Consider the following 15,058-nt stretch of genomic DNA (forward strand, 5'->3'; position numbering starts at 1 on the left):
TAAACAATAAAAATAGAGATAGGAGTGAACTTTTTCAGACATAGAATTAGAAATAAAAGTCATGTATTTCTAGTGTTTTAGACCTGGCCAGTCATTAGTTATCTGTTTTAAAAACAAACCCAGTTTTCACTTTGGCACTCAAATGAAAAACAATGGTGACAAATGTCAAATTCGAGGAGGTGAGGGAATTTTTGTGTTTCATCTATGGGACTCATTCCTTCCCAACTGTATCAGATCCTCGGAGACTGTATATTCTTCAACTCAATGTCTGTGAAGCAAGGTCTCTGGCACCTTGATGATTATGCCTGTAAGAAAAATAAAGAAAAAGACTTTGTGTCAAACGAAGGCGTTCACACACAAAAAACTGTTAAAGAATATTAGATAGTTGTCTTTTTTTTAAATGCATGGATCCAAAATATAAAACGATCCCCAAATGTTTCGACCCAGAGATTTCTGCTGGAGCAAAATCTCTTTTTTTCTCTCTCTCTCCTTCATTCACACACAGACGCACGCACGCACGCACAGTATTTACAGTGGTTAGGAGAACGGCAATCAGAGAACTTTAGCGCTGTAGAGACTGCTGAGCCCAGAGCCCTGGATGGAGAATGCGCCTGGCCTCGGAAACCTTTAACCACACTGTCCAGGTCGCGGTGGCTAGTGGTCAGCGCGCGTCTGGACAGGAGGGAACTTTCGGACAATCCCCGGCGACCCAGGGCTTCCCTAGAGACAGGGCGTTGGAACCTGGGACAGAGTGGAGGGAGGAAGAGACAGTGTGAGTCGAAGGTGGCGGCAGCAGCGCTCTGGATCTGTCGCCCTCGGATCCCCCGGGCTGCGGGACAGAGAGACTCGGAAGAGGAGCGCGAGCGCCTCCCCGCCGCCCCTGCAGCCACTCCGGGCGCGCACGGATCCACTGGGCGCTGGGGCCGCGAGTCAAGGCCGGGACTCGAGCAGCTCTCCCCGGAAGTAGCAACCAAGGCGCGAGCCTCCGCGCGGCAGAACGGAGACCGAAAGGCACGGGGCTCGGACAGCCTGGCCCCGGGCATCCCCGACTAGTGGCCTCGAGCCCGACACCCCAGCTGCGCCGCGCTCCCGGCCACAAGTTTGCCTCGCGCCGGCCAAGTTGCGAGTGTGAATCTTTCCTCGGGCTTCGGGAAGAGTGTCCCTGTTCCTCGCTCGGGCTGGCTCGGGTATGGCCGGACCCCACCTCTGGGGGTGGCTGCTGCTCGGGGGCTGCTTCCTCGCCAGAGCCCAGGTAAGAGCCCCTGTTCCACGGCACCTGCTTCCCGGAGCCTCCGGCCGGTGTTCAACGTTAGGGCGGCCGAGACCAAGGCGCGCGCGGGCGCTGACGCTTACACATTCACGCACTAACACGCTCAGAGAGAGACAGACACACACACAAGTGCACCCGGCAAGGTTTGACAGGCATTTAGTGGAGCTGCAAAGATATGCTTTAGGTGAATGATGTCCTGGGGGTGGGCACTATTCCGACCAGCATCTTGGCATCTGCAAAGTAAGAGGATATTTATGAACAACGGGGTTCTGGGTCAGGAGGGTTGAGAGGTGAAGAACTTTTCTTACTCTTAGTCTCCTTGATCCCCGTTTAATTAATTCAAATTATTTTTTGTCTGCTGGCAATTTACCGTCCCCCCTTTTTTTTTTTTTTTTTTTGCGGTACGCGGGCCTCTCACTGTTGTGGCTTCTCCCGTTGCGGAGCACAGGCTCCGGACGCGCAGGCTCAGCGGCCATGGCTCACGAGCCCAGCCGCTCCGCTGCATGTGGGATCTTCCCGTACCGGGGCACGAACCCGTGTCCCCTGCATCGGCAGGCGGACTCTCAACCACTGCGCCACCAGGGAAGCCCTACCGTCACTTTTGAGAATTTAAATTTCTAGGATTGTTTGTGACCACTGTCTGAAAGGATAATTGACTCTTCCTGTTACAGAATCACGTATCATTAAAGCGAGGAGACTAGATAGAAAAATACATATAACTTGTTAAAGCTGAGTTATGTTTAGACTAAATGGTAGTTGTCATTTTCGTACTGCTAATATCGTTTAGAGATTTTCTGGGTGATCTTTCACAATGGACCCTTTCTAATGCGCAATTCATCCTCACATTTTTTTGAGTCAAATAAAATGTAGGATTTACACTCAGCTTTTTAGATGAGCTAGAAAGAGTTGCTTGTAGTGTAATGCAATTTAAGAGCCCTGTAACTTTAAATGGAAATCAACGTTATTTCTCTTTTCTGTTCGGGAGGGGGCGCACTTTGACCGTCAAATAAAGCCCCAAATTAGGTTTTTTAAATTCTTTCCCCATGAGAAACTTAAGGCATTAATTTATGTACTGGTACTGTCTAAACTTAATACTATGTTCTTGGCTTTCAAGTGGCCAGTTTAAATTTGTTATTCTAAACGTGCAGGTTTTTTTGTTTTGTTTTGTTTTTTTAACCACATAGCTACATACGTTAATAGAAATAGGTGTTCTCCTAAATACTGGGCTTTACGTAATATGACCAGGATATTTCAAGTGAACTTAATATGTTAAAAAAATCAAACGATGTGTGTTATACATTGACTAATAAGATGGTCAGTGAATGCTCAAAAGTAGAGTATGCTCTAACCTGAAAAATTTCACCAAGGTAACAGAAGGAATTATGAATGAATGGAAAAACTCTTAAGAATTTGGTGACAGTTATAGAGCTCGGGTGATCTCGAATGTATTTCCTGCATTTCTCTCTCATAAGATATTTGGATAATATGCTTGAAAACTCCACTTCCTTGTATAAGGGACAAGTGACCTCTAGCCATTTTTTTTTTTATTTATTTTATTTTTTGGCGATACGCGGGCCTCTCACTGTTGTGGCCTCTCCCATTGAGGAGCACAGGCTCCAGACGTGCAGGCTCAGCGGCCATGGCTCACGGGCCCAGCCGCTCCGCGGCATGTGGAATCTTCCCAGACCGGGGCACGAACCCACGTCCCCTGCTTTGGCAGGCGGACTCTCAACCACTGCGCCACCAGGGAAGCCCTAGCCATTTATTTTATTCAGCGTTCCAGATTACTTTTTCTAAGGAAATAGAGAGACATTGTTTAGTACAACGGAGAAGAAAATCACTGTGCGATTATGGGAAGAATATTTAGCTTTCAAAAAAACCATCAGGACATTGAACGCTTTTTCTATGATTTTAAACCAAGGTTTCTCAACATTGTGGGCCATATAATTCTTTGTTATGGGTGCTGACTTGTACATTGCAGGATATTTAGCAGCAGTCCTGTCCTCTCCACTAGAAACCAGCAGCAGCTCCCAAACCCTGCCTTGTGGTAACCAAAAACGTCTCCAGCTATTGCCAAACGTCCCTTGGGAGGCAAAATCGCCTCTGGTTAAGGCCCATTGCTTAAAACCCATTTCCATTTATATTTATAGATTAAGAATTATGTGAAATGAGTTTGTGATAATACGTTACATTTCTGGCACTCTAAACAAAATCTGAAGGTTACATTGAAGTCATTTACGTTGACACGCTGACACCTTCTTTGATCTTCAGTTTCTTCATTCCCAGCAAAGACACATATTAAAAAATGTAATATATTGATAGAACAACAAAGGAAACTCGTCCAAGCAGAATGAGCTTGTGTAGAATAAATGTTTACTATCTGGCAAACATTGGATTACATTACACAATAGGCAACATAGGCTAGTACTTGCAATTGTTTTAAATATCCCTGTGGTTTTTGGTTGGTGAAGATGCTGCCTTTGCCTCAGTGCACAGTTCAAAAGCCATGAATTCATGCATCAGGCATCATTGAAGAGCCCAGCAATGCAGTTCCTAGAGTCAGAGTGAGGACAACTGTGTGAATATGTGTAGTATTTTCTTTATTAGGGGGTAAAACCTGAGAAAGGTAACAGGGTGAGGAAGCAGGATTGGACAAGGAGAGCCTCAGACTGGGCTGCAAACCTGACAAAGTCTTGGCCAACCCCATGGAGAGCTCTGGGGCAAAGGTTGCCCATCATAGGCATCCCACATGGTGAAGAAATGGCCACGTCCTGGTTCTTCCACTGTGCTCAGTCATTGGCTAGGGTTTTTTGTATGATTGTTGACTGGGATCCAGAGCTGAGACAGATGCTTGAAAGCACTGCAGCTGGAGGCTGTCAGCCAACTGCACTCCTTCCAGACAGGTAGCTGGTTCCTTCTAGAAGGACTGTCTCAGTGGTGTACCTCCATGGCTGTTCCCTCCCTTACAAAGTTATCCAGGAACAGCACTGGTTTTGCTGGGTTTGAGAATGGGCTGACGCCACGCGATGCAGGCACCTTCTCCAGGCTCCAGGGCTGCAGATCAGTGTGGCTGTCAGACAGTGTGTGAGAGGAAGTGAGTACAAATCCACCACCACAACTGGAAAAAATTCCCAGCAGCTCGTGACATACTGAGTGGAAGTTCCTCAGTTCCATAGAGTACCAGGTGTGAGCAGATGCCAACGCAGGGCAGGTTTCGTGTTCTAGTTATTACTCATTTTTGCCTGAGTGGAATCCCAGCACCACCGTGGACATTCTGGTACAGGGGAAGGAACACTGGCCTGGGGGCCCGGAAAGCTGCATTCAGATCCCTCCTCTGATAACATACAGCCTCCTCGGGCATGAAACTTGATCTCTCCATTCTTCCTCTGTGAAGTTAGGAGGATGGGCTTTACTGACCTTCCAGTGTGACAATTCAGGGTCTCCTGGAAAGTCAGAAATCTCTTACTGGGTGGGAAGAAAATGATGACCACATACCACATACTGTGGTAAGCACTTTATCATTATTTCCTTTAATTCTCACAGTAACTTTATGAGCTAGGCACTGTAAATTGTTCACGCTTTATAAATGAGAAAATGGGGCTAAGAGATGTTAGGTAGCATTCTTGGGTCACACAGCTAACAAGTAGAGTAGCCATGAGTCACACGGGGTTACTAACAAGTAGAGTAGCCATGAGTCACACGGGGCCTTCTGCTCCTGAACCCACCCCGCAGACTGATGCCCTCATCGTGGAAATCAGCTGGGCACTGATTAGCTGGATTATGTATACACACATGCTCTTTCTCAGCAATATCCACCCTGGGTCTGTTTCCCCGAGAATTTCTCACACAAGTCCATAATGGTTATTGCAGTAATTCTGTGGTGTTAGAGAGCTGGGAACAATCTGGGTGTTCAGTGGGGTAACAGGCAGCAATAAAAAGCAATGGATTCAATGTACACAAAGAGCATGAATGAGATCCTTAAAATAGGCTGAGATACAGCACAGAAACAATGAGATGTATATTACCATTTACGTACATTCAAATACATGCACATAAAACAGCAATACATATTGTATCAACATATTTAGTTAATATTTTGTATATATATTTCACGTAAATGGTTGTGTATGGGAAGATAGAGAAGGAGGAGTGGGGTATAGAGACACAAGGGGATAGATAATCAATCAATCAAATAAACCAACATGCTGTATTGGAAATTGTGGTGATAATAAATGGAATTACCAACAAGCCATTATTGGTAGACTTAACAATGAAGACATAGGGCTTCCCTGGTGGTGCAGTGGTTAAGAATCCACCTGCCAATGCAGGGGACACGGGTTCGAGCCCTGGGCTGGGAAGATCCCACATGCTGCGGAGCAGCTAAGCCCGTGCACCACAACTACCGAGCCTGTGCTCTAGTGCCCACGAGCCACAACTACTGAGCCCACGTGCCACAACTACTGAAGCCCTTACACATAAAGCCGGTGCTCCCCAACAAGGGAAGCCACTGCTTCGCAACAAGGGAAGCCACTGCAACGAGAAGCCCGTGCACCGCAACAAAGAGTAGGCCTCGCTCGCCACAACTACAGAAAGCCCATGCACAGCAACACAGACCCAACTCAGCCAAAAATAAATAAACAAATAAATAAATTAAATGGGGGCAATAATGACATTTATCTCATAGAATGTGAGAGTATTAAAATTAAAAACATATAAACAACAAAAGCCTTAAGGTGTCTGATAATGAAAATGTCAGTTCTTTCCTTCTATCAGCCAATTAGTAAAGAGCTTTTTAATGGAATGATTATTAGATTGAGATAGTTTCTAAACAAGATTGGGGGTAAGTGAAGGCTTTTCAAAGGGGTGTGTGTGTGTGTGTGTGTGTATGTGAATTTTGCAAGGCTATTCCCTCTGCCTGCAACACTCTTCCGTCTATTCCTTATGCTTTCTTTTTCAGAACCCAACTCCTTCAGATAGCAATAGGACATTTTATTCATAATGCTGATAGATTTTATAGTTTGCCATTTATTAATGAGTCCTTGATTAACATCTATCTCCTCCTTTGAAGAAGTCGTTCTGAAGACAGTACAGCTAATCATAAGGCAGTTGCAGCAGTCTTATAATCACTGGTGTGTCCTTGTAGAAGTGGAGATGCAGGGAGGCAGATGGATTTGAGAGGTAGAAGGTACATTCAACTGAAGGAAGAGTGGGTTGGGGCAGGTATCATCGATGAGTTAGATTTTTAGATAAGCTGAGTTGGTGGAGCCTGTGAGATATTTAGGAGATGGTTGGATATTGGATTATGGAGTTTAAGAGAAGCTCTGGATTTAGCATCATCCCTTTTTAAATAGGGAGTACTTGAAACCACAGGAAAGAATGATATTCTCAGTGAGAGTATAGTGGAATTAAAAGGGTTGGCTAACTAGTTTGAAAAAAGACATGCAGATTGGTTTTCTATAAGATTACCCCTGAATTGTAAATTTACAGGGGAAAAGGGGCTAATAAGCAATTTGGAACCCTCTGTGACAATTAGCATGGTGCCTTTGAGTGGTAGTTCTCCATAAATGTTTGATTAAGGTAATTTGTATTTCTTTTATTCATCTTCTTTGATCCCACTTGGAACTCAAGTCTCTGATCATTTACTCCAGTTTTTTTGTTTTTTTTTTTGCAGTACGCGGGCCTCTCACTGTTGTGGCCTCTCCCGTTGCGGAGCACAGGCTCCAGACGCGCAGGCTCAGCGGCCATGGCTCACGGGCCCAGCCGCTCCGCGGCATGTGGGATCTTCCTGGACCGGGGCACGAACCCGTGTCCCCTGCATCGGCAGGTGGATTCTCAACCACTGTGCCACCAGGGAAGCCCTACTCCAATTTTAATTGAAAAAATGTCATTCTATTCTAAGGATCAGAGATGACTGCCCTGGGTACAAATGATGCAGTGGAACCTGTATCTGGTCACAAAGATGGAGGAAAGAGAGCTGCTGGTAAAGCAACCCTGAGGGAGTTGGGTGTTTCCAGAGATCTCTTGTCTTAATAACTGACAAACTAGCAGGCTAAATGTTGAGCTTGCCAGTTAGTCCACTGGATGATAGAATTTTATAGACTCTCAAAGAAAGTAAATCATGGCTTTCTGGAGGAAGAGGGAACTACACAAAATGGTCAAGATTATGGACCTTCTAATCGGAACTGAATTTGGAATCTGTGTTTCCTATTCTCATGCTATTACTTATCTCAAAAACTCAGTTTCTTCTTCCCAAAAAATGGGGTGAAAAATAGCAAAAAAATGGGATGACCTAATGCAAGTTATTTTTTTTTTGACATGTGTATTACATGAAAACCTCAGGAGAAGCATTTAATGTAGTGCCTGTAACAGAGTTTGCTCACTGTACGTGTCAGCCATCAGTGTTGTCGTCATCATCATCATTACCATAATTTCTATCACATTTTAAATTAGTTATTGTTGGTATAGAGAATCTCTATTATTTTTATTTATTGATTCATACCTATGAAGTTTATTCCTGAACAGTAACAATTTTCTCCAATATCTGTATCTGTTCTTTCTTTCTTTTTTTTAGAGATAACTTCTATTTACAATAATAACATTAATAACAAACAGTTACTGAGCATTTCATCTGTGACTGTGTTTTACCGTCATATTATTTATCTCAGATTATAGCCCAATAGTGTAGATTTTATTTTGTTCACTTTGTATAGATCAGGACTATGAGAACTAGTATTTCATGAATTTCTAGAAGGTACATCTTTTTTGTTTTGAATACTTTATTTATTTTATTTTTTTGTAATTTTTATTGGGGTATAGTTGATTTACAATGTTGTCTTAGTTTCAGGTGTACAGAAAAATGAGTCTGTTATACATATACGTATATCCACTCTTTTTTAGATTCTTTTCCCATATAGCCCATTACAGAGTATTGAGTAGAGTTCCCTGTGCTATACAGTAGGTCCTTATTAGTTACCTATTTTATATATAATAGTGTGTATGTGTCAATCCCAATCTTCCAATTTATCCCTCCCCCCCTTTACCCCTTGGTAACCGTAAGTTTATTTTCTACATCTGTAACTCTGTTTCTATTTTGTAGATACGTTTATTTGTAGCCTTTATCTGTTATTTCTTTTTATCTTTTTTCTTACATTACATTAGCTAGAAATTCCATATAAAGTTGAATGATAACAGTAATTATTGTGGGCATCTTACCTTGCTTATTACTTCAGTGGGATGCTTCTAAAGATTTATCATTAAGTATGATAGTTGCTCTAGGTTTTTAATAGAAGTAACATCATTGCTAATTTTGTTAAGTTGTTAAATGTAAGGCTAGTATAGAACTTTTGAATGACAACATGTATAATTTTTAAGTCACAAATGATACGTTATTTCTTTAAAAACTGTCATATTTGTTGTATTGAGCTCCTGTCACAGGTATTGGACTACTTGAGGGCAGGAACTGATTCTTAATCATTTTTCTAGAGTGAATGGTACCAGTAGATGCTCATTAAATATTGGTAAGTGTTTTCATAATCATAGGTAGAAGGATTATTATATATTGCTTCTTAAATTAGCAACTAAGTCAAATACTTTTGTTATTATGAGATATAGGATAACAAATTCAAATGTCTAGCAAACAAACAAAAATGTTGTTATTTGGCCAACTTTTCAGTCCCTTGTCTGCCCTCTCTCAAGAATTTCCCTGGATTCTTTCCCCTGTATGCATCACCAGGTTAATTTCCAGTTTATCCTCTAGATATCAGCTCATGTGTACCTTATTCAGGAAAGCCTGGCTTACCCAGTAAGGCAAAAATGTCCTTACAATAAGCTCTCAGAACCCTGTATATCTTACTGTCTCTTGTAGCATTTTTCAGAGAGTTGTAACTTAACATTTTCTGTGATCATGGTGTAATTACTCTCTCTCCTTTTCTAGACTGCACTTTTCATGAAGGCAAAGGCTGTACTTGTTTTTGCTCCTTTTTGTATCCCAAATGGCCAGCACAGAGCAAGGAATCATAAACACCACTTGAATAAATGAACATTTAGTCAAGTAAAATAAACATTTCTCCGTAATAAAATGTAGTTCCCAAGTTTTCTTGGTCCTGCAGAGATTATGAATATTTCGGTTGATTGAAATGGCATTAATTACACATTAAAAATTGTGTTCTGATTTTAAATTAAAAAATACTATTTGGCCAAATATTTATATGAGAAGATTGGAAGAAACTTATATGTATAATTAAGGTAATTAAGGTAAAACTGCCTCTCTTTTATGAAACCATTTACATCAAATTGCAAACTGGCTGAAATTTCCTAGATGAGAATAGTTTATACTGCTTGTCACTTTCCTTACTTTTATAATCAGGTTAGTTCTGTTTTCCATGATAAAAAGTTTCTCAGTGGGCTTCCCTGGTGGCGCAGTGGTTGAGAGTCCACCTGCCGATGCAGGGGACGCGGGTTCGTGCCCCGGTCCGGGAGGATCCCACATGCCGCGGAGCGGCTGGGCCCGTGAGCCATGGCCGCTGAGCCTGCACGTCTGGAGCCTGTGCTCCGCAACGGGAGAGGCCACAACAGAGAGGCCCGCGTAGTGGAAAAAAAAAAAAAAAAGTTTCTCAGTTATTTTTTAAAATACATTTTTTTTGACAGCAGAGACTGTATTTAACAATGCAATTTTGTGGCCATGAGATATGCCTAAGCTTGAATATTCTTCTGTTTACACTAATAGAATCTGCCTTTAGCAAGCCACTCATGCATGTAATGAGTACCAAGGCGGGACTTCTCCTCTCAACATATATTCTGGCATCTCATTTCTTAGATGAATAAAGTCTGTAAGACACAATATTCAGAAACTTTTGGTAGTTATCTAAACAAAACTTAAGCACAATTTCATGTTGATTAATTGAGCTTAGAGATACCTAAAAACTGGAAGAAATCGTGAGTAGATACGTGGGGCTTTCCTGCATCCTCAAGAATGCCTTTTAAAATCATTCCAAAGACACAGCATGCTTCTGTTTCCCATCAGATTGGTAATATTTCGTTATAACATTTTGTTTGTGAGTTTATTGCATTTCTTACCACTCATGGTTATAGTGTAGTCTGAGAGCCACATTGTACCCCTTGACCTACCCCCAGGCAAGATCCATGGCTTGAATTTCTTTTATGTCTACCTTTTGCCACAGTATCTTGCCCTTGGGAGGATTCAACGCATACTGTTGAAATAAATACTCTCAACAGTCCTCAGTGCTAAACCAGAACAATCAGTGTAGAATGAGTAGATGACTGGCCGAAGGCATTTCTGTGAATTTGAGGAGTTGCCCCCAGTGAAAATTCGTTTTCCCCAGGACTTTTTTTTTTTGCGGTACGCGGGCCTCTCCCATTGCGGAGCACAGGCTCCGGACGCGCAGGCTCAGCGGCCATTGCTCATGGGCCCAGCCGCTCCGCGGCATGTGGGATCTTCCCGGACTGGGGCACGAACCCGTGTCCCCTGCATCGGCAGGCGGACCCTCAACCACTGCGCCACCAGGGAAGCCCCAGACTTCTCATTTTTAATTCAATAAAATTGCACTGCATTACTAAGTATTATGTTCATTGTGCAGGTTCTGAAAGTGGTTAAGAGATGGCTCTGTTCTCCAAGGAGCTTTCACTCTATGGGAGGAGACAAGATTGCCACTACTGCAAAAAGGAGCTCTTGGCCTCTGCTCATGACTTCTGTCTCCCCTTGCTGCAGGATCTGTTCCTTTTCCTTCTTTCTAATATATCTTGTCTGTCTTTGACTTCCACCTTTTTGCAGTGTGAATGGTAGATACTCAACTAGAGCTGGGAAAACCTCTGCCAAAGGTTTCTTATGTTCAGCCTTTTTTTTTTTTTTTCTTTTTCTTTTTACTTCACTAAGTTTATTTTGGTCGAATATATTTAGAATGTAATAAAAGCATAGGCTTGGTGATAATAGCAGTAGTAATAGTTAACATTTTTACAGTGTTCACTATATAAAGGCATTTAATTAGGCATCTCTATGCATTATTTTCTTTAATCCTCACAACAATCTTATGAGGAAGGTAATGAGCATTTTTATTGCCTCTCCAAAATCCACTCCATTTCTTACCAATTTTGTGGCAAACAAGGACAAGTGGTAGAGTAAGTGAAAAAAAAAATGCAAAACTGAAAATCCCTGCCCTCATGAATTTTACATTCTCCCATTCTCCTGAAGCCTGCTCTACCTATGGAGTCAGATATGCGCACCAAGAAATTTCCTTATGTTATCTAGTTAAGTATATTGTTGGCACAGTCTTATGCTGAAATTACATAAGATCTGTGCTTTAATTCTGTAGATATGGGAAAACAAAGAATAACTTACCTATTAACATCTTCCCATTAAAATTTCAGCCATGCTAGATGACTAAGTTCTAGAGATTGGCTATTCAACACAAGGCCCATGGTTAGCAATATGGTGCACTTTTTTTTTCCCCCTTAGCTTTCTTAGTTTTTTTTTTCTTGACACTTAGTGCACTTAAAGTTTGTTTAGAGGGTAGATCTCATGTTAACTGTTCTTACTACAAAAAAACCGAAAACTAACAAAAGGGTCAGAAGTACACTTTGGGAGATGTTGGCTACATCTTTTATTTTGATCATGGTGATGGTGCTATGAGTATTTGCACATGTCCAGACTCATCAAATTGCACACATTAAATATGTGCAGCTCTTTGTATATCAATTATACCTCAAAAAAGCTGTCTAAAAAAAAGGTATCCTAGGGCTTCCCCGGTGGTGCAGTGGTTGAGAGTCTGCCTGCCGATGCAGGGGACGCTGGTTCATGCCCCGGTCCAGGAGGATCCCACATGCCGCGGGGTGGCTGGGCCCGTGAGCCATGGCCGCTGAGCCTGTGCGTCCGGAGCCTGTGCTCTGCGACGGGAGAGGCCACAGCAGTAAGAGGCCCGCGTACCGCAAAAAAAAAAAAAAAGTATCCTATCTAATTAAAAAAAACAAAAACCGAAACAAAAAACCCCATAACGTTTTATTCATGACAGTTCCAATCGGCAAGTATTGATATTTTGATGGTCTCTCATGCACCAGACAATGTGATAGTCACTGGAAATATATAGTGAAATACATGCTCACGTTTACAAGCAGAGCACGTTCAGCATTTTTGTAAATGTTTCTAAATTTGAGTTAATGTTTAAACCAGCCTTTGAGTGATGATGGTTCCTTTGGGAGAGGAAATCAACTTGACAAAACATCTTATTGTTGAATTGTAGCCTCTTGTGTCTCTCCCCCTAGTCTCTCCAAGGTTTGTGTCCCAAGTTACCCTGATCTCACACAATGTTATCAAATATAGTACCCCCCTTTTTGCCCTTAGTGGGTTAAGTTTTGTTGGTTCAAAACCTCAGGAGCTCCCCTGGTAAAATGTGAAACTGGCTCCTGTACACAGAGGGCAAGGAGAGATGGAAGAAAGAGGCAGATCACTCCACATTGGTAGGTGGCAGGTTTAATAAGCAAGAGAACTTAATATGAAGCTTGTCTTGGGCAGCAGCAAGATGAGGAGATCTCCACACTCACCTGCCACCTCTTATAAGTTGATATAGAGGCCTTACCTAGGTTCAGTCACGTGTACCATCCAGATGGTCTCAACAACATGTTCTCTCCAGGCTGTGTCCATGAAAACAGCTCTCACTGTGGGAACAGTGGACAGAGTGTGCATTCCAAGGGCAGGGGAAGGGGTGAGGAGCCTCTGATTGCCTGTGTCCAGCCCTCGGCTCTACCTGTGGTCATGTCCTCTCGATGACCTCCCCCAGCAGTTTTACTTTACCTACAGTAAGACCATAGACTTTCACTTCTTACTTGTTCAGAACCCCTTTATCATTCCCAATCTATTAACTAAACTGCTCAATACAGCCTACCTTTTCCTCCTTTTTTCTCCTATTATTCACTCAGCTATCTAAGAACTGTTACATCTTGGCCTCCTCTTTTTCGTTCATAAAACTAGCTGTTGTCTGATGGAAAACTAGCTGTTTCTGATATCATTATATCAGAAATTAGGGAAACCAAAGTTTTATTCACACCTTTTTTTGAGAGGCCTTAGAACATTGTTTAATTTACAAGTTCTCATTGTAATTTTTCTTTATTCGCTTAATAAACATGCACGATTTTTATAGCTAATGAGTGCACAGTGTTTCTACTATGTGAAACTTTACCTTATAGTTTGTTGACCTATTAATGGTGATTTTACTTCATTGCTTTTGCTCAAAATTATTCTCTTCACTGCTGATGCTATAATACCAAACATGTTAATTTTCCAAGCCACTACTCTTTCCCAGGATCCTACAACTGTGCCACATGACAGATGTGTTGCCTGGGGTGGTAACACCAATTATAAATGGAATATTGGACACTGCAGTTTGGCCTGTAGTGTGATTTTTCTGTAACTCAAATTCTGGTTGCCTACTGCCCGAAGGAAATGATCTTCTTGATGATTTGTTATGTCCCCATAAAGGTCAACACTGTGTGTGTGTGAGGAGTGGCTTATTTATTTATTATTTTATTCTTTTTTATATTATATAATGTGATTTGCAAAAAGGTGTACAACTTGATGATTTAATATCTCTATATATCGTGAAATGATTACCACTGTCAAGTAACCCATTCATCACCTCACATAGTTATCTTGTGTGTGTGTGTGTGTGTGTGTGTGTGTGTGTGTGTGTGTGTGTGTGTGTGTGTGTGTGTGATGAGACCACTTAAGATCTACTCTTAGTGGGAATTCCCTGGCGGTCCAGTGGTTAGGACTTCTGGGTTCAATCCCTGGTCAGGGAACTAAGATCCACAAGCTGTGCAGTGTGGCAAAAACAGACAAACAAAAACTACTCTCTTAGCAAAATTCAAGTATACATACAGTATTGTTAACTCTAGTCACCATGCTCTAGGTTAGCTCCCCAGAGCTTATTCATCCTATAACTGGAAATTTGTACCCTTTGACCGGCGGCTCCACATTTTCCCCACCCCTCAGCCCCTGGTAACCACCATTCTAGTCTCTGGTTCCATGAGTTTGACTTTTTAGATTCCACATATAAGTGAGATCATATACTATTTGTCTTTCTGTCAACACAGTTTTGATAGTGCTAATTATTGTCTGCTTTCCTTTCCACATGAGATGGACTCTGTCATAGTGCAGCACATTATCGAACAGGCTTGAATGACAGAATCAGTCCTGTGTGAGAACATTTCCTTGGGAGACAGGAAACTTGGCTTTTAGTGCACATTTTACTATAACTGAGCTGGGTGACCATAGATAAGTGGCTAAAGTCTGGGTTTCATTTTTTATTTGTAAAGAGTAGAAGGTTTTGATCTTTAATATATTAGGGATTCAGACTTCTTCAAATTATCAATATAGTTTTAACTTTTAGAAAGAACTTTATTGAAATTAGTATGTAAACATAATAGGAATCCAAGACAAAATCTGCCTGCATTCTCATTTAGTCTTTGGCTATGCACATATCCAATGAATACATACTTTCAGTTATGTTATAAATGAAACTTTATATGTTACTTTTTCATTTGACATACAGTACATATTTTTCCAAAAAATGACTTTTTTTTCTGTTTGACAGACACTTTTCCTCCTTCTTTCCTCTCACCACCATTCCACCATCCCCATCCCACTCAGGTAATATGTGTCCTTCCACCTTTTTCTCCATAACTCATTTGATTGTATAAAATATAAACATACATGTAGGGGTGAAATAGCATTTTGTTGATGGTTTCCTTTGCTGTACAGAAGCTTTTTAGTTTGATGTA

The 15,058-nt window shown here is 41.8% G+C and overlaps 1 protein-coding gene across 1 annotated transcript in view; it reads left to right on the forward strand.

Moving 5' to 3' along the window:
- The first annotated feature begins 576 nt into the window (after nt 1-576).
- PTH2R (parathyroid hormone 2 receptor) overlaps nt 577-15,058 on the forward strand; it is a 107,913-nt gene continuing 93,431 nt past the window's right edge. The window contains exon 1 of the mRNA XM_004262780.3: nt 577-1,252. Within this exon, the coding sequence (XP_004262828.2) occupies nt 1,190-1,252 (63 nt within the window). The 5' untranslated portion in view covers nt 577-1,189. The remainder of the gene's footprint in view (nt 1,253-15,058) is intronic.

Source organism: Orcinus orca, chromosome 7, assembly GCF_937001465.1.
Source record: "Orcinus orca chromosome 7, mOrcOrc1.1, whole genome shotgun sequence".
NCBI lineage: Eukaryota > Metazoa > Chordata > Mammalia > Artiodactyla > Delphinidae > Orcinus > Orcinus orca.